Here is a 20827-nt window from a genome sequence, read left to right on the forward strand (position 1 = left end):
CCCGCCCTTTCTTTAAGCAGACTCATGCAATCTTCACCAGATTCATCTGGGCGCACAAAAAAACGCGCTTACGCCGTTTACAACTAACTCTACCCAAACATTGTGGGGGATTGGCAATGCCCGATATTCGCTTATACTACATGGCCTCGCACCTGGGTCATATACTTGATTGGAGGAGAAATACTACCTCCAAACTATGGATAAAACTTGAACAATCACAGTCGAGTGTACCCCTGGGGGGGGGGGGGGGGGGGGGGGGGGGGGCGTTGTGGTGTGTTGGCGACCTCCCAAGCACTCTGAAAACTCACCCTCTTATAGGAACCACCCTGAGGAATAGTCACCAAGTCACCTTTCACACAACTCTCACATCAAAGACCTCACCCCTATTCCCCATTTTGAGCAACCCAAAATTTGAACCAAGCCTGGAAGCAGCGGAACTAACGTCTCTTAGAGAGACAAGAAGGGATTGCGCAATTAAGTTTGTCAGCGGGGGAAGTGGCCAACCTTAGCAGATCTTTGTAACCCAGCGGGTACGTACCGACTCACTTTTTGGAAAGCATTACAACTACACCACTTTTTCCACTCACTTCCAGAACCACATAACTTTACTCGAGACCTAACGCCGTTTGAGGTACTTTGTTCTGAGGACACCCCATTAGCCCACATCCTATCGCAAACGTACTCATTACTGAACACACCAACGATGCAACCTCATTTGACTTGTCTAGCCAGTTGGGAAAAAGATCTACACCGCACCTTCTCATCCCCACAAAAGGCTCGGATCATTACCCTCTCCCTCAAATCTTCGCTTTGCGCTAAAATACAAGAATCCAATTTTAAACTGTTCACTAGGTGGTACATGACACCATCTAGACTAAGAAAATGCTTCCCGGACTCCTCCGGGCTATGCTGGCGATGCGAAGAGGAGGAGGGAACTCTGATCCATGTCTTTTGGACATGCCCTAAGATACAGACCTTCTGGGGCGAAGTTAGGCGAATTACACAAAAATTCACTGATTACGAGGTGCCAGAGGACCCCGCGTTTTTCCTTCTCCACCTCTCCTCGGTACCCATTAAGACATATAAAAAAATCACTTGTTTGACATCTACTCAATGCAGCGAAGGGGTGCATCCCCATTTTTTGGAAGCAGACCCTCCCCCTTCCTATAAAACTCTGGCTCCAAAGAGTAGAGGAAACTAAGCGGATGGAGGACTTGATACTGACAGCGCAACATAAGCAAGAGACGTTTAAACAGACTTGGGACATTTGGAATATGTTCATATTCTCTGATGAGGGTCAACGACTTTTGAGCTGACTCGGTGGGTCACGACCTCTTAGCCGAATACAGTGGGTGGACCTGTCTGCCGTCGTGTCTTCCTCCCCCCCCCCCCCCCTCCTTCCCTTCTACTCCTTTTGTACCTTCCTTCCCCCCCATTTCCCTTTCCCACACATTTCTTCTTCTTCTTCTCCTTCCTACATCTCTTCGCTACCCTTTAGATACTTCTGTTTCTTTTTAGAGTAAAGTGAAAATTGGGTGAGGACCACCATAAATAGATAATTCCGATACGAGATGAGGATTGCCACAGAATATAACTTAACGGTAGATAAGACATATGCTTATGCACCTTACATTTGCAAGCCTGTTCTGCTCTGTAATGTATACTTCTTCTAAATATTCTTTGTCAGTGAATCAGAAAGTTACCGGAGTCCAGGAGGATCAGTGTGACAGCAAGGAAACTAGCATTTTCAGAAGTGAGATCAATATGACAGCCCCCTATATTCCTCTCATGGCTTTCTCAAAGGTCTACTTTATTCCTTAAAATGATTGTAAAGGCTAGTTTAAAATAAATAAACAGGTTATACTTACCTCCTCTGTGCAGTTGGTTTTGCACAGAGCAGCTCAGATCCTCCTCTTCTCGGGTCCCTCTTCTGTGCTCCTGGCCCCTCCCTCCCGTTGAGTGGCCCCACAGCAAGCAGCTTGCTATTGGGGCACCCGAGCCGAGTCACAGCTCCCTGTGTCCATTCAGACAAAGAGCCCTGACTTCTTTCTCTTCTGCTTGGCTAACTGACTTTGATTGACAGCTGCGGGAGCCAATGGTGCCGCTGCTGTGTCTCAGCCAGTTAAGCGGAGAGTCCCAGACGGCTAAGACACTCATGGACATTGCTGGGGATGGGGCTCAGGTAAATAATAAAGGTGTGCTGGGGAGGCTGCTACACACAGAAGGTCTTTTATCTTCCTGCATAGAATGCAGGAAGATAAAAAACCTTCTGCCTTTACAACACTCTTAACCCTTTCACTGGCAGGTTCTGCTTCTCATTTTGCAACTCAGATGGCTGAACTAATGTCTCCGATTCCCATACACATTACAGACCTGAAAATTTACTGAAGATGCCCAAGGCATATACATGCAGAACCTATAGAATTATAATAAGGTGTTGATTTTGTACTTCCCATGTTAGTAGTGAAAACTATTTTTAAAAACTATATTATATATAAAATACACTAAAACTATTACCGCACAACCTAATCAATAAGGATAAAACTTTACATTTTATATATTGCAAATATGAGTAAATTTGAAACTGCTCATTTACCAAATGGTAAAAATCCAAGTCATGCAAAACTGTAGGATAAGGAACTTGCAAAACTGCAGAAAAGCACTCTAAAACCTTAGCTATTTTATTTAGTGTAATACAAAAATATTATCTATAAAAATACATAAAAATCTATAACTTTTTCAGACATCTGTATTGTGCAATATGTGTTTAGATTTCACATACAAAATGCATAATGTGGGGGTTATGCAAATACATCAGGGTTTTTATTTACATAGTACATAGTTACATAGTAGGTGAGGTTGAAAAAAGACACAAGTCCACCAAGTTCAACCTATGTGTGTGATTATATGTAAGTATTACATTGTATATCCCTGTATGTTGTGGTTGTTCAGGTGCTTATCTAGTTTTTTGAAACTATCGATGCTCCCCGTTCTTACAGTGAAGAACCCTCTGCGTAGTTTAAGGTTAAACCTCTTTTCTTCTATTTGTAATGGGTGGCCACGTGTCTCCCTTCCGCAAAAAAGTTTTATCCCTATTGTGGGGTCACCAGTATGGTATTTGTAAATTTAAATCATATCCCCTCACAAGCATCTCTTCTCCACAGAGAATAAGTTCAGTGCTCGCAACCTTTCTTTATAACAAATTTCCTCCAGACCCTTTATTAGCTTTGTTGCCCTTCTTTGTACTCGCTCCATTTCCAGTACATCCTTCCTGAGGACTGGTGCCCAGAACTGGACAGCATATTCTAGGTGAGGCCAGACCAGAGTCTTGTAGAGCGGGAGAATTATCGTTTTATCTCTGGAGTTGATCCCTTTTTAATGCATGCCAATATTGTTTGCTTTGTTAGCAGCAGCTTGGCATTGTGGTAATTGTGATAGAGGGCGCTGTGTACAAATAGTGGAACATTGGATCATTCCCATTAAAAACGAATGATAAATAACACCATGTGTAATCGTGATTTAAAAAAATTGATGCGTAACACAAATCAGACACAGATGGTAAAAGTACATGTGGTAATGTTGTAAAATTGGGTGAAAACTAGAAATATAGTAGATACTGGTAAAAAATAAAAATAAAATAAAAAAATAAAAAAGTCCCAATTGGAAAAGAAACAACAATTCTGTCTGGACAGGAAAAGATTTCCAGATTCTGAGAAAATCTTCTGTGGAGATATTAAGAAATCCTTCGCCCAGAGAAAACGACACCCCACAGTGCTGGATATGCAATCTGCTTACCAGATGTAGGTGACCTCTTTGTTTAAGAAGAAGGTCATAAACGCTTGTGCAGGATTGTGCCTGCTCACATATGGAGACTGGCGATCATTAGAAAACTTCCTCCCCGGGTTATTGAGCATGGGATATATAAGAAACAATGGAGGTGCCCATAGCGTAAAACCGTTTTATTAAAAAATTTTAAAACATGAAAGGTAGCCAAATGGCCGCTTACATTAGTAGGTGCCTACCCGGCACTGGGGCTGCAGGCTCATCGGTGTGGATCGTATGCATATGATGTGGATAACATGACCAGGTACCGCACCTTGGTCACGTTATCCACGTCACATCCGGCTCCCTGGTAGTCTGTTTTCGACGGGTGGAACGCACGGCATGGTATACGGCATTCATGCATACGATCCACACCGGGGAGGAAGTTTTCCAATGATCGCCAGTCTCCATATGTGAGCAGGCACAATCCTGCACAAGCGTTTATGACCTGCTTCTTAAACAAAGAGGTCACCTACATCTGGTAAGCAGATTGCATATCCAGCACTGTGGGGTGTCGTTTTCTTTCTCTGGGTGAAGGATTTCTCAATATCTCCACAGAAGTTTTTCTCAGAATCTGGAAATCTTTTTCTGTCCACACAGAATTGTTGTTTCTTTTCCAACTGGGACTTTATTTTTTAATTTTATTTTTTACCAGTATCTACTATATTTCTAGTTTTCACCCAATTTTTCAACATTACCACATGTACTTTTACCATCTGTGTCTGATTTGTGTTACGCATCAATTTTTTTTAATCACGATTACACATGGTGTTATTATCATTCGTTTTTAATGGGAATGATCCAATGTTCCACTATTAATTTGTACACAGCGCCCTCTAGCACAATTACCAATTGCTTTTGACTAGGGATGAGCTTCCAGTTCGAGTCGAACTCATGTTCTACTCGAACATTGGCTGTTCGCAAGTTCGCCGAACAGCGAACAATTTGGGGTGTTCGCGGCAAATTCGAATGCCGCGGAACACCCTTTAAAAGTCTATGGGAGAAATCAAAAGTGCTAATTTTAAAGGCTTATATGCAAGTTATTGTCATAAAAAGTGTTTGGGGACCCGGGTCCTGCCCCAGGGGACATGGATCAATGCAAAAAAAAGTTTTAAAAACGGACGTTTTTTCAGGAGCAGTGATTTTATTAATGCTTAAAGTCAAACAATAAAAGTGTAATATCCCTTTAAATTTCATACCTGGGGGGTGTCTATAGTATGCCTGTAAAGGGGCGCATGTTTCCTGTGTTTAGAACAGTCTGACAGCAAAATGACATTTGGAAGGAAAAAACTCATTTAAAACTACCCGCGGCTATTGCATTGCCGACAATACACATAGAAGTTCATTGATAAAAACGGCATGGGAATTCCCCACAGGGCAACCCCGAACCAAAATAAAAAAAAAAAAATGATGTGGGGGTCCCCCTAAATTCCATACAAGGCCCTTCAGGTCTGGTATGGATATTAAGGGGAACCCCAGCCAAAATTTAAAAAAAAAATTGACGTGGGGTTCCCCCTAAATTCCATACCAGACCCTTCAGGTCTGGTATGGATTTTAAGGGGAACCCCGCGCCAAAAAAAAAAAAAAAAAAAAAAAACGGCATGGGGTCCCCCTAAAAATCCATACCAGACCCTTATCCGAGCACGCAACCTGGCAGGCCGCAGGAAAAGAGGGGGGGACGAGAGTGCGGCCCCCCCCCCCTCCTGAACCGTACCAGGCCACATGCCCTCAACATTGGGAGGGTGCTTTGGGGTAGCCCCCCAAAACACCTTGTCCCCATGTTGATGAGGACAAGGGCCTCATCCTCACAACCGTGGCCGGTGGTTGTGGGGGTCTGCGGGCGGGGGGCTTATCGGAATCTGGAAGCCCCCTTTAACAAGGGGACCCCCAGATCCCGGCCCCCCCCCTGTGTGAAATGGTAAGGGGGTACTTACCCCTACCATTTCACTAAAAAACTGTCAAAAATGTTAAAAATGACAAGAGACAGTTTTTGACAATTCCTTTATTTAAATGCTTCTTCTTTCTTCCTTCATCTTCTTCTTCTGGTTCTTCTGGCTCTTCTGGTTCTTCCTCCGGCGTTCTCGTCCAGCATCTTCTCCGCGGCGTCTTCTATCTTCTTCTCCTCGGGCCGCTCCGCACCCATGGCATGAGGGGGGAGGCTCCCGCTCTTCTCTTCATCTTCTTATCTTCTTCTTCATCTTCTTCTTCATCTTCTTCTTCTTCTTCCTTCTTTTCTTCCTGTCTTCTCCGGGCCGCTCCGCAGCCATGCTGTGGCATGGAGGGAGGCTCCCGCTGTGTGACGGCGTCTCTTCGTCTGACGGTTCTTAAATAACGGGGGGCGGGGCCATCCGGTGACCCCGCCCCCCTCTGACGCACGGTGACTTGAGGGACTTCCCTGTGACGTCACGGGGAATGCCACAGGGAAGTCCCGTCATGTCACCGTGCGTCAGAGGGGGGCGGGGTCACCGGGTGGCCCCGCCCCCCGTTATTTAAGAACCGTCAGACGAAGAGACGCCGTCACACAGCGGGAGCCTCCCTCCATGCCACAGCATGGCTGCGGAGCGGCCCGGAGAAGACATGAAGAAGAGAAGAAGGAAGAAGAAGAAGAAGATGAAGAAGAAGATGAAGAAGAGAAGAAGATGAGAAGAAGATGAAGAGAAGAGCGGGAGCCTCCCCCCTCATGCCATGGGTGCGGAGCGGCCCGAGGAGAAGAAGATAGAAGACGCCGCGGAGAAGATGCTGGACGAGAACGCCGGAGGAAGAACCAGAAGAGCCAGAAGAACCAGAAGAAGAAGAAGATGAAGGAAGAAAGAAGAAAGAAGAAGCATTTAAATAAAGGAATTGTCAAAAACTGTCTCTTGTCATTTTTAACATTTTTGACAGTTTTTTAGTGAAATGGTAGGGGTACTTTTGTACCCCCTTACCATTTCACACGGGGGGGGGCCGGGATCTGGGGGTCCCCTTGTTAAAGGGGGCTTCCAGATTCCGATAAGCCCCCCGCCCGCAGACCCCCACAACCACCGGCCAGGGTTGTGGGGATGAGGCCCTTGTCTTCATCAACATGGGGACAAGGTGTTTTGGGGGGCTACCCCAAAGCACCCTCCCAATGTTGAGGGCATGTGGCCTGGTACGGTTCAGGAGGGGGGGGGGGCCGCACTCTCGTCCCCCCCTCTTTTCCTGCGGCCTGCCAGGTTGCGTGCTCGGATAAGGGTCTGGTATGGATTTTTAGGGGGACCCCATGCCGTTTTTTTTTTTTTTTTTTGGCGCGGGGTTCCCCTTAAAATCCATACCAGACCTGAAGGGTCTGGTATGGAATTTAGGGGGAACCCCACGTCAATTTTTTTTTTAAATTTTGGCTGGGGTTCCCCTTAATATCCATACCAGACCTGAAGGGCCTTGTATGGAATTTAGGGGGACTCCCACATCATTTTTTTTTTTTAATTTTGGTTCGGGGTTGCCCTGTGGGGAATTCCCATGCCGTTTTTATCAATGAACTTCTATGTGTATTGTCGGCAATGCAATAGCCGCGGGTAGTTTTAAATGAGTTTTTTCCTTCCAAATGTCATTTTGCTGTCAGACTGTTCTAAACACAGGAAACATGCGCCCCTTTACAGGCATACTATAGACACCCCCCAGGTATGAAATTTAAAGGGATATTACACTTTTATTGTTTGACTTTAAGCATTATTAAAATCACTGCTCCTGAAAAAACGGCCGTTTTTAAAACTTTTTTTTGCATTGATTCATGTCCCCTGGGGGAGGACCCGGGTCCCCAAACACTTTTTATGACAATAACTTGCATATTAGCCTTTAAAATTAGCACTTTTGATTATTCATGTTCGTGTCCCATAGACTTTAACGGCGTTCGCGTGTTCGAACGAATTTTTTTCCTGTTCGCATGTTCTGGTGCGAACCGAACAGGGGGGTGTTCGGCTCATCCCTACTTTTGACCACATTGTTCAAATTAGGGGAGCAGCTTTATTCACGTTTTAGTTATTTTTTAAGTGCAGAGTTTTATCTACAAACAGATTCTTGGCACTGCATGCCATTTCTGAGTCTATCATCTAATATATATATTAATATATATATATATCCTGCTCTCTGCTAGCGCAGAGCCTGCATAATTAGGCTGGCCACACATTATACAATTTTCTTGTACAATTTTCCTTTAGAATTACAGTACCAAAACTATGTAATATGAGCTCAAACCTAAACACTTAACTTGTATGCAGTCAGCTAGGCCCTTGTACTACATAGTTAAAGGTAAATCTAAAGGAAATTGAATAAGAAAATAGTATAATGTATGGCCAGCCTTACTCTCCCAGGACCAACACAGCTGCCCATTGAGTGAATTAGAAGATACAGCTGTGCGCAGGGGGTTGTGTATAGAATTCACACAACCTATGCTCCAAATAGATACCACGACATACATCTATGTATGTGCAGGTGCTTTATACAACTCCTGGTGCACAAATGTGTACAGCTGATTCTTCTAATTCATCTCCATGAGTAGCTGTTTGTAGAAGATGCGGGTCCCGGGATATTAAATACATAGGCTCTCCACACTGTACAGCCCCTGTATGGCCGTGTGCATAAAGCCTTAAACAAACAGTTATTCAACTGCCTTGATTACAGAAAGTTTCAAGCCAACTATAGACTGAGTGATTTTACTGCTCCCCCCTCCCCCTCAGAAAGTGCCAAATGTGGTAGTGAAGGGTGCGAAAAAGCGGAGCTTCCCTTTTAAGCGAAAGTTGATGTGCATGGCAATGGAATAGCAAATTGACTGATGTATTGAAACCACTGATGTCCTCAGAGATTGGCTACTGTTGGGTGGTGATCCTATCACTATGCTACACCTTCTCTAACAGTGAAATTCATATGTGGCTGCTTAGAAAACATTAAAAAAAAAAAAAAAACACAACACTGTATTCAGATGTTCTTCATATTGCCATTGACTACAGGCAGTTGTACGCAGCACCTGTGTGCTCCCGAGCAGGGAATACACATAGTTCTGCGCTATATGACCAGTGCATGAGCCCTTTTACTAGGAAGCAAAAAGTGAGCTGTAGGAGGTTCATTTTATCTCTCATGATCAAGCACAATTCAGAATGTTTCTTATCCCCCAAAATGCAAAAAAAACCAACTATGTATATAGTGTATTTTTTTTCTACACCAGACAAAACATTTTATATTGTTTTAGATAAAATAGGGATTAGCAAGAATCATGTTTGATTGTTTTCTGTGTCACTATGTTATGTACATTTGTTTTCTGTGTCTCTATGTCATGTATTTACTCCTGATATTTCATCTACAGGCTAGCAGCCACTCAGAAGCTGCATGTTTAAGGGCTTTTGCAGCGTACAGTCTGTCATTGACATAAAGGTCTGTATGCTGCTGTATTATCGCAAACACGAGTATAGCGTACAGGCATATGCAAAAATAGACAATTTTCTATAATTTTTATGTGTCAGTATACTGTACTCATGTTTATAATAGCCCAAGTACAGCAGCACACAGCCATTTATGTCAATGACAGGCTGCATGTTGCACCTGGGCAGTCTGGATGGAGGAAGTACAGCTGCAATTGTTCAGCTGGTCCAAGTACAAGAGCCCTAAAGCAATAATAAACCTAAAAGAAAACATTATATGACATCTTACCAATCCTTAGATATGATGGCTGCATTAATTTCCTTTTTTTAAGCTTTCTTTCATTTTCATAATAGGGAGTCTGTTATTTTTCAACAGAACAAGCTGTCCTGCAGGTGTAGCAGTTTAGTGTGTTAAGACAAATCATTTAAAGTGATTGTAAAGTCTAATTTTTCTTTCCTTAAAAATAATAAACATGTCATACTTACCTGCTCTGTGTAATGGTTTTGCACAGAGCAGCCCAGATCCTCCTCTTCTCGGTCTCCCGCCAGCTGTCTTGGCCCCACCCTCATGTCGAGTGCCCCCACAACAAGCAGCTTGCTATGAGGGCACCCGAGCCGCAGCTCCCGGTGTCCATTTGACACAAAGCAATGGTTCGGCTTCTGCCCCCTCTCTCCTGACTGGCTAACTGATTTGACTGACAGCAGCAGTAGCCAATAGCACTGCAGCTGTCTCTCAGCCAACCAGGAGAGTCCCGGATGGCTGAGGCACTCATGCACATCGCTGAAGGAAGATCGGGCTCAGGTAAGTATTAGGGGAGCTACTGCACACAGGCGGCTTTTTATCTTGATGCATAAGATGCATCAAGATAAAAAAAACGTTCTGCCTTTAGAATCACTTGAACACTAAGAGCGGTGCTCTGATCAGCTTTGATTTATGTTAAACCTGTGCGCCTTCATCCAAAGTGGGGCACTCTAATAGAGGAGGTTTGTTACTGGCCAGTTCAGGAGAAAAAAAGCTAAAAAGGAAAACCTATGCAACCACCACATCTAGGGATTCGTTAGCTGAAATATATTACATTTTTTTGGTTTTGGATTTAATACCACTTTAAGTAGCACAGTCATTATACACAGTCATTATACTTGCTGAACTAAGAAAAACTGGGTGGCTCTGGTTTAGGAACAGCCCCAGAAAAATTAATTTTGAAAAAATATTAAGAACATAATAATTTCCTAAATCATACCTTAGGTGTTCCATGCCATATGCAGTGCATGCCCACTCTGGCACCATCGTGTGTATGGATAATGTATATTACAGCTTCTCTGATAGCTTCAATCACTTCCTAAGATTACACAACATTACAAAGTTAGATAAAGAGACAGAACAGAGCTAATCCTGTCAGAATCTCACTGAAATTTTATATAAGCCACCTGACACATGGGGCGAGTCACTGCTATAAATCATTCAGTTCTGTGTGTAAATGTTTCCTTGAGCTACTAACATCCGTAAACAACTTTTTCAACACATGGTTAAAAAAAAAAAAAAAAAAAAAAAAACACAACATGTAAAAAGATCCACTAGATGGCTGGATAAGACATTATATTTATTTACAATGTACACAAATAAACTAAATTGTTTTTATTTTCTTTAGTCCTGACCATTAAAAAAAAAAAAAATTAAAACATTTTTAAAACATAGTAAACATTTTTTTTTTTTTTTTTAAATCTATGCATCTTTAATCCTCGCCTAGGCAAGGATGACATATCCAGACTCGCATACCCAAACATGCAAAGGGTTGCTTTCCTGCGGCATTTGTACGCATGTGTGAAATCCCACAAACTGCTTCCTACATTTACGTCACGCATCCTAGGAGTCCGTTTGTGTGCATCTCACACATGCATAAAATTGCCGCCGGGTCTCTGCTAGGTAACTGGCAGAGCCCGTGGCGCGTCCACTCGCCTGCAAACACGCCATAAGGCTATACCGTAAGTGCTTTTTTATATTCTTACTATAACTACAGGTTTTCTTTAAAAACACAAACATTTAATAATCTACTTCATGAAACCTTTTAAAATATTATGCATCAATGGCCCGTTTTGCCTTCCGAAACCCAGGTAAAATTATATAATATAGACAAAATGACAAAACCATTAATTTTAGAACATCTGAAAGGAGGCAGGCATAAAAAAAAAAAAACATCAAACCAGATGACTAAAATGTCATCAGTATTTACGTACCGATTTTATTTTTGGGGTTGCATGGCAAAAAAAGTCCAGAAAAACTTTATGCACCAAAGAATGCTTGATTACAGCCTCCCTGGGAACAGAAATAAAAGTTATTATTACTGACCTAATTACAGAGCTACTACAAACCATTTCTCAGAAAGTAAACAATGAACAATGGAACACAAGCACAATTAGAAGTCAACCAAAACTACTAAGATTTGTCAGCCATTTTCTGAACCTCTTGGGAACTGGCCAAGAGCTGCATCAGAGCTACCCAGTGAAATCAGCAAAAGAGAAGCATGTGCATGCCATGAATACGGGACATGAGATTTTTTTTTTACAGCCTATGCTCCTAAGGTAAAGTTCTAAAAGTTTTCCTCCTAGAAAAATAGACAGGAATTCACCCACACAGACCTACCGTAGCCAACTGCTTGTAGGTAGATAATTATCCTCCTGTTTCCTCCCCCCCCTCCGCTGCCACATTTAAAGGGGAGGGGGGAGCCTGTTTTTGACAGGTACCCGGCCCCACTTCTGGATGACCTCACTGTGGCGAGGTCCCCCGGAAGTCCTTCCCCCACCATTGGGCCATTCACAAAGCGCAGCACGATTTGCGCAGTAGGGAACCGGCTGTGAAGCTGCAAGGCTTCACTGCCGGTTTCCCTTACAAGGAATGGCGGTGGCAGCACCCGAGAGCTGATTAAAAAATCAGTTGGGGTGCCCACATTACAGGATCCCTGGACAGGTAAGTGTCCTAATATTAAAAGTCAGCAGCTACAGTATTTGTGGCTGCTGAGTTCAACTTTTTGGTGGGAGGTTGGAGCTCTGCTTTAACACATGGTAAATGTATGCGTTTAAGATAAAAAAAAAACTAGTACGGTTTCTTGTTTGCTCATTCAAGTTTAAATAAGTCAACTAGAGTTCAATGCAGCCAGACACCAAACTGCATATTTGGCCGTCTCATACTGCTGACAAAAAAAAAAAAAAAAGACAATGGATAATAAGTTATAGCTGCAGTTATAGAGGATGTCTGCTCCAGGCAGCAACTTTGTAGCGTAGCCAACAATACATTTCATCTTTTATTACATTAATTGCATCAATTAACGAAGTGGACATTGCAAAACAATCTAAGCTTTTATTTAACCAGCAACTAAGGCATTGCCAAAATTAATCCCATCTTAGATGTATATTTACTTTGCAAGAAAAGGAAAGGTCAATGGACTCAAACAGACAAACAAGAACAGAAAAGCAGATGGTGACCCTGCAACCCTTCATAAGGACAGATGTTATAAAGAACCTAAAAACCCCAGCCTCTTTGGGAGAATGGGTTCAGGTAGGGGAAGAGGGACCCGATCCCTGAGGTCAGGAGTCCTGATAAAAAGGCAAAATAACCACACAGCCAGGTGAAAGGGGAGGGAGAAATCTCATAGAGGCTCTGCCCTGTGAGTAATTGAAGAGGGGTGAGTTGACAAGGGAATACATTGCAGACAGCCACAGGTGACAGTCCTGAGCCCATCCATAAGGTGTATTGTAAGTAACCAACATGTTTTCAAGGCAAGACATAGGGAGGAACGAATGACATTTCCAAAGGCAGTGATAAAAAGAGCCCCAGGGAAGCAAGGAGGACTGGCTTCCAGGATACTTTGTCCTTGTGTAGCTTAAAAAAAAAAAGAGGGAAGGAGTGGCTGCATCAAGGCGGGGAGGATGGGGGGGTGCAGCTTTCAATAGGATATGGAATTTACAGACACGCTGTGCTTTTGCGCAGTGTCTCTGTACAGAGAATGGAAGGATGAAAGATGTAAACTGACCACATGGTCTTGGATCAGCAGCCATAATTAGTGTGGTCAGTTTACTCTCAGGAAGAGGGGTTTCACACAACATGGGAAGGAGTACATAATATTACTCATTAAAAAACATTATATCTTGCTTTAAAGATTCAGTACCACAATGTTTTTAAAGTTTACAAACACTTTAAACACAAAGGGAGGGCTCTGCGTGGGCAAAAGAACTTGGGGAAAATCCCAGAGAGACGCAGAAAATCACAACGGTGATGAAGAACGCTATCTTTCAAAGGGAATTACACTAGGAGTGAAAGTTCAAAACGTTAGGAAGACCTAAACAAGACATGCTGGATAGCAAGAGCTAGGTGTTTTGTGATTCGAAAATAGAAGAAAACGCAGCATGGGAAATGAGAACAATTTCTAGGACGGGGAACTGTATCATTCACTAGGTGAGAGCTACCTCACAAGAGTCAGAGTATAGGGGAGAAATCTTCATGCCCGGGAAAGAGGGGCACCCTACCTAGAGGTTGGAATGTGCCTATCTGGGAATTAGAGAAGCTGAGAAAAGTCTGGACGAGAATCTGTAGAGCTGACATATAACTGAAGAAGTTTGGTAAGATGGGCAGACATGCTCAAGTACTACAGACTGTATATGAAGGGCAAACCAACACATAAGAGAGTACCAAGGACAGGGGGATCCAAATAAGGCACGAGTTTCTGTATGAGCATCTGCCACGCATGGCTGGCTGTGGATTGAGGGATTGATGGGAATGTGGGGAGTACGGTACCTTGATTCCACTTAGCATGCCCAAAAGGTGTTCCAGGTCTTTTACAATCTTACCAGCATCCTAGCTTAATGAAAACCATGCCTGCTCTTCACTAAGAACACCATTTTTTTTTTTAACAAGCAATGGGGCCCAACTTATAATCTTGCACACAGGCCCAATGATTTTCTCAAAACGCTCCTGAACTACATACATAGTTGGTGCCCATGCATATTTCCTATTAGGTAAACACTCTAAGGATAGGAGTTGTAATTGAAGGGCCAATACTTCCTTCTTCATTAAAGTAATTAAAACCTTCTGTGTGCAGCAGAAGGTTTTATGCTTATACCTTTGATAGCGCAGCGTTTTAATGCGATTTTAAGACTTACCTGAGCCCCCTCTCGATCCAGCGATGTCCATGAGAGCCTCTCCCATCCAGGGACTCGCACTCCTGATTGGCTTTTGGCAGCAGCAGGAGCCATTGGCTTTTGCTGCTGTCAATCACAGCCAGTGAGCCAATCAGGAGACGGAGGGTGAGGAGCCGAGTCGCAGCTCCGGGTGTGAATGGACACACAGAGCCGTGGGTCGGGAGTGCGCCCGCTTAAGTGTCCCCACAGCAAGCTGCTTACTGTGGGGGCACCTAGCAGAAGGCAGGAGGCAGCATAGGACCCAAGAAGAGAAATATCCAGGCTGATCTGTGCAAAACTATTACATAGAGCAGGTAAGTATAATATGTTTGTTATTTATAAAAAAAAAAAAAAAAAAGGCTTTAAGATCACTTTAAAGACGGACTCCAGGATAGAACTATCTTTGCAATTACTAAAACTCTCCCTAAATTCTCTTGAACTGCGGACACAGTTTAAAAGATAGTGCCTTACTTTACTTGTAATCCAAGAGTTTCAGCCCCAGTGACGTCTTTTCCTTAGGAAACAAGTGCTTGTCCCTGGCGTTGGGAGGAGGACTTTTTCTCATGCTGTACAATGCATCATGTCCGCGCAAGGAAAGAGGACTATGTTTCCCATGATGCAAAGGGAAATGCAGGAGATAAGTCAGTGTGTGCAGGGCAGAGACAAGACCAGTGGCAACTGGGATACAAAGTATAGTGGCCATTGGTCTTACAAAACGGAAGTCAAAAGTTATGATTCAAATAATGCACCCTGGATTTCTCAAAGATTACACAGTGGGGAGAGAAACAAGCAGCACATTGCACGGTATGACAGCACCAATACTGCCAGCTAATAAATGCTCTGCTCGGAGTTCAGCTTTAATGAATAGCAAAAGGTGGTTTCTTCTGATCCAAAACACCCCCCCACCCCCCAAGGATTTCTAACCACCACAATGTACATTATAAGCAACATAAGGTGTTAGAGAATGGTTTAGTCTAATTTTCACTGTTGCTTTTGTCTTGTTCTTTTGGAGCTGTATGTTTTGGTGGTACCAATTGTTAATATGCTGTTCTATACATATATGCTGTTGGGACTCTGTTGTGTGCATCACTGTAACCAAACAGTTAACCTCAAATAGAAAAATACTTTATTTAAATTAAATTCTATGTTGCTGAAAACAGACATGCTAACCTTGTGTAATCATCTGGCTCTGGTGTGTTAAGTATATGAATTAATTTATCTTAAAGCATTGTAATGATATACACATATATAAGTATGATGTCCCACAACCAGTAAATCTCTAACCCGTGTCCATCCTATGACCCTGGCAAACACTAGCTCTTGTGCACAGGAGTTATTGCAGCTGGTTCCTACTGCAACGGCAATCTCCTTCAGATATGACATGTAGCTAATCAGTTTAGAAGAGATTAATAAGAAAGAGGTCAATCTCTTACGCAAATGGCATAATGATATAAGTGAAACAACAATCTTGAAAAAGGAACAGCTAAATATTAATATAAAACAAAAATACTATTTAAAAAGTATTTCAAAACAAGCTACAGTACAAACTTAATGTGGCATTTGAAATAAAAAAAAATCTAACTGGATAGAGGAGGATTAAATCTCATGTACAATGTTAAATACAAGAGGCTGGTCTTTTCTTCTTCATCATTGAAAATCTAATTAAAAAATGCTATTATTGTGCCGGAGAGTGAGATGTAAAATATATGTACATACAGTGCATTACTAATGCAATCTGGTACAAAGCAGCAGATGTTGCTGATATGTACAACAGCTATAGTATTAATCTACAAATTAACACTCTATTTGAAGTTTATTTTTCTTTAGCCAAAAAAAGTGATTCTCACAACACACTAACATCATCAGAATTATCACTTCCAGAAACATTCATGTTTGCTTGCTTTCTATAATTTGAAGGATATTTAGCCATCTTGTATTTAATAGCAGACAATGCCCATTTACATTAGCTGTACCCTGAAGTATAATTTCAACAATATCTGGCAATCTGGCATGGTCTCTTGTACTTTGTAAACATAAGATTTGATCAGTAGATCTTTTATACAAAACACTGTACAGCTGAGAAATCCGTTAAAAGGCTGACAAGCACTGCACTGTGTCTAATGTTAGTTTTACTCCGTTATGTAACAAACCAGAGTACTATTCACAAACTCTGTTATACTTTTCCTAGAGTCTACACCAAGCATAGCATGAGTAAGAACAAGCAGGACAAAACTGCACAATGTCAAGATGCCAGTTTAAAGGACATTTTAGATTTATGTGCCGTGCTGAACTACATATGGATTTATGTACTATATGTAATATACCGTATTTATCGGCATATAACACGCACATTAATTTTAAGAGGGAAGTTTCAGGAAAAAATTAAATTTTAAATAAGGAACTTTGAAGCAAAATAAGGGTCAGTGCCCATCTGCAGCCTCACCATTGCCTCAATGCAGCCTGATTAATGCCCACCTGCAGCCTCACAAGTGCCATCAATGCAGCCTCATCAGTCCACATCAATGCAGCCTCACCATTACCATCAATGCAGCAGCCTCGCCATTGCCATCAATGCAGCAGCCTCGCCATAGCCATCAATGCAGCAGCCTCGCCATTGCCATCAATGCAGCAGCCTCGCCATTGCCATCAATGCAGCAGCCTCGCCATTGCCATCAATGCAGCAGCCTCGCCATTGCCATCTATTGAATTCCTATTACAGAGGCCGCCAAGTAAACAGGAGACTCTCATAATATGACGGCGCTCCCCCCCCCCCCTCATCCGAGGCAGCAGAAATTGAAGTATTGGTGTATAACACGCACACGCTATTTGCACCTGATTTTCATGGTGAAAAAGTGAGTGTTATACGCCAATAAATACAGTATGTTAAATTACATGAGGCAAGTGTACGAGGTAAAAAAAAAGGTACTTCATTCCAGTCATTTTCACTAAACAGCACTGGTTGTTTGAAATGATATTGAAATGGTCATAAATGAAGTAGAAACTCAGCAAACAGAAACTGTGCAAACTGACACGGTCATAAACTGAACGTCAGGAATATTGTGCCAGCTGAGACACCTGCATGAACGTACAAGCTGCTGTGTATAAAAGCCTAAGTATATGAGCTACTTTGCGCATGCATGCATCACAGCATGTGTGAAATGCACATGCTCTTCCAACACAGACATGGGCACCAAGTGGCTTATTTAAACCTGAGTTCTGCGTAGACTCAATGCTGTATTTCCAAATTCTAAAGTTGTGCCTAACTTTTGCTGCTGACCCAGTTTCTACGTGAACTGCATTTGGATTTCCCCTGTCTGCTTACGATTGCTGCTCACTTCCGTTATTGACCTTGGGGCCTAAACTTTTGACCAAGATTCGACTTAGTACTTATCGACTTAGTACTTCACCGACCAAGATTCTGCTAATAGACTTAGTACTTCACTGTACTTGTCCTGACTTTGTTTCTGAGTATGATTTAGTGCTTAACTGTTCACCTGCTACTGACCCCAGCTTGTACCTGAACTTGGTGTTTCCTTGGTGTATTACAAGCGGTAGACCTGCACATCATATACCAGTGCTTCTGTGAGTTCCAACTACAAGTTCTGACATCCAGGCACTTGTGCTCTTCAATTACCCTGACTTAATTTCCAGGGGTGCTTGGACTGGATTTGTAAAATAGGCCACCCTTGTCATCTCGGGTTCCTCACACAGGTACAAGGCACTGAGGCTCTATTCACACTTGTGCGAATTGTCATGTGACTTTTGACATTAAAGTCACATGGCAAGTCGCACCTCATGTTTTCCAATGAGTATCATTCATATCTATAGCATGTAGTTTATGCACTACTTTGGTCCAACTTTCATGTGACTTTTGAGGGTTAACATTGAAGTCTGGGCCCTCAAGTCACATGAAAGTCACACCTGAATGTTTTACAAGCGACAACTGTGCCACACTTATCAATTATCACAGGTCAAAGCCACAGTCGCATCAAAGTTGCACTCACGATTTAGGAGTTGTACAAGTGTGAATGGAGCCTTAAAGAGCTCCTAATATTTGTAGTAATTTGTTGTAATCTGAATTTAATCACAATTCAATAAATCTAAAGTTACATACACCCATAGAAAAACCTAATGTGTAAAAAAAGGTATTTATACTCCCACCCTCAAAATGACAACTTACTTTTGTGCGAGCGGTACAAGGATCTGTTTCATTTCCTCCAGGATAGATTCTTGCTTCTCAGGTTGAGCCTCTAATACTTTATCTAAAGAAGGATGAATTGCAGACTGCAGAAAAAAAAGCCAACATAAGGACATGAACATTATAGAAAAAAAAAAAAAAAACTATCTACATAAACTACCATAGTAGTCTTTATATAATATGCAGATAACAGATAAAAGTTCTAGTGATTTGTTTACGTGGCAGCCTACAATAGGCCCAAACAACTGTTTTTGGGGACAAAGCAATCAGACAGGTTGGAAAGTCTTATCCAAAGATTACTGTTCCTCATTCATGATTAGCCAGTACCAGCACAGTTTATGCATGGGTCCTTTTACTTACTCTAAACACAAAGCGTTTTAGTGCCTGCCCAAAAAGAAAACATTAGTTGTTTGGATCATTCCTGCAAGCCCATTTGTCTATATCAGGGTAAAGCAACCTCAGTACACAGGCCCTGATAAACTACAAATTTACTGCAAGACTAACAGCCAAAGGAATGACTCCAAAGGCAGAGGCATGATGGGATTTGTAGTTTCACCATAGCTGGAGTGCTGGGGTTGCCTACCCCTGGTCTGTATCCTACTCTGGAATCCAGTCAGGGTTGACTAACCACAGTAAATGGTTCACTAAATCAAACAATGATGAACAAAGTCTAAAAAAGTAGTATGTGAATTTTTTTTTACAAGGTTTAAAGTGTTACTAAACCCAGGACCTTGCATTCACTATATCTGCTCTCCCACAGTACACAGAACATGGAAATGCAATTACTTTAGTAAATATATACTGCTAAATACCTTTTCTCATCAGCGGTATATAGCAGTCTTATGACTTCTTTGAGTGTCTGGTTAAAGCTTGTAGGAGGCATTTTTATTGTACTCTGACTGTCCTATGAGGCTGCAGGACCCCCGACCCTCTGTCTGGACAGTGCTGATTGGCCCTATGCCGATCACATGCACCCTCCCAAAAAAGAAAAGAAAAAACTCTTTAGCAATATACATCAAACTGAGCATGTGCCCCCAAGGCTCTGTGATAAACAGGAGGCGGATTGGGGACAGTAAAAGAAGGGGAGGATCAGAGAAAACAGGATCAAAACAGCCTTTTTACACAATGCGCAGGTTAGGTTCCACAGAAAGTATAAGAAGCATGCTTTACTGCATATACAGACAGATTTTACTGTTGTGGGTTGAGTAACACTTTAAGCAGTGTAGTTATATCAAATCCTTATATTTTTTATTAAAGGAAGGAAGTCCACACTTGCATTAGATGTATAATTGGTTTTCTTTAAAATAATCACTATTTTCCCTCTTTTAACTGGTCCCCAAGCAGCAGGTACCCTTTGTTTTTTTGCAAATGTCTCCTTAGCTAGACCGCTGCTAAACATACACCTAGGCATGAGCGCTCTAGGCCAGCATGGTGTGTGTTTAAAGACATGTACAAGTATGAAAAGTATATGTATATATGGCCAAAATGTGTATTATGTTTGGACAGAGTAGAGAAGGATGCCAGGTTTTTATTGCTGTGTTTAGTTCTCATTAGAACGGAAGATGAGGGGAGATGATTCAATAAAAACACCCGTTTTTGGTGACAACTGCCTACAAGGGGAATTCTAACAGAAATTAATTTCACTTACATCTCCAGGACAGGATGTGAAGGAAAATCTGTTCCACGGGGAAAAAAAAAACTGACAATATAAAAACAAAACCTTAAGAGGAGTTGGAAAGTCAAGTTTTTTCACCTTAATGCATTGTATGCATTAAGGTGAAAAAACCTTCTGTGCTGCAGCTACCTCCCAGAGCCCCCCCTTTTTCTTACCTAAACACGTTCGGTCCAGAGACAAGCCCAGTGGCTCCAGCTGCTGTCTCTGTCCTCATTAGATAAATTGATAGCAGCAGGAGCCATTGGCTCTTGCTGCTGTCAATCAAATCCAGTGACACGAGAGGGGGGGGGGGGGGGGGGGGGGCGAGTCCCACTATTTGTGTCAATGGACGTAGTAGCGGGACTCGTGAGCACGCCAGCACCGGTGCCCCCATGGAAAGGGGCTCTCCATGGGGGCCTCCGATGAAGAGGAGGAGCCAGGAGCGCCGCTGGGGCACCCCAGAAAAGGAGGATAGGGACTGCTCTGTGGAAAACCCTTGCACAGAGCAGGTAAGTAAAACATGTAAGTATTTTTAATATCAATCACTGTAGGGCAACACACCTTTATTTTGTCTTTTATGTATAGCAGTACAGGGAAAAAGAGCTATCTGCA

General features: G+C 42.4%; 1 protein-coding gene across 1 annotated transcript in view; it reads right to left on the reverse strand.

Annotated features, from left to right (window-relative positions):
• The window catches only part of PUM3 (pumilio RNA binding family member 3), a 131454-nt gene that overhangs the window by 54957 nt on the left and 55670 nt on the right, over nucleotides 1–20827 (reverse strand). The window contains exons 9-11 of the mRNA XM_073634930.1: nucleotides 18544–18647; nucleotides 11427–11505; nucleotides 10433–10531 (exon numbers count right to left, since the gene is read on the reverse strand). Of these exons, the coding sequence (XP_073491031.1) occupies nucleotides 10433–10531; nucleotides 11427–11505; nucleotides 18544–18647 (282 nt within the window). The remainder of the gene's footprint in view (nucleotides 1–10432; nucleotides 10532–11426; nucleotides 11506–18543; nucleotides 18648–20827) is intronic.

This window comes from Aquarana catesbeiana, linkage group LG01 (assembly GCF_042186555.1).
Source record: "Aquarana catesbeiana isolate 2022-GZ linkage group LG01, ASM4218655v1, whole genome shotgun sequence".
In the NCBI taxonomy this organism is placed as follows: Eukaryota; Metazoa; Chordata; class Amphibia; order Anura; family Ranidae; genus Aquarana; species Aquarana catesbeiana.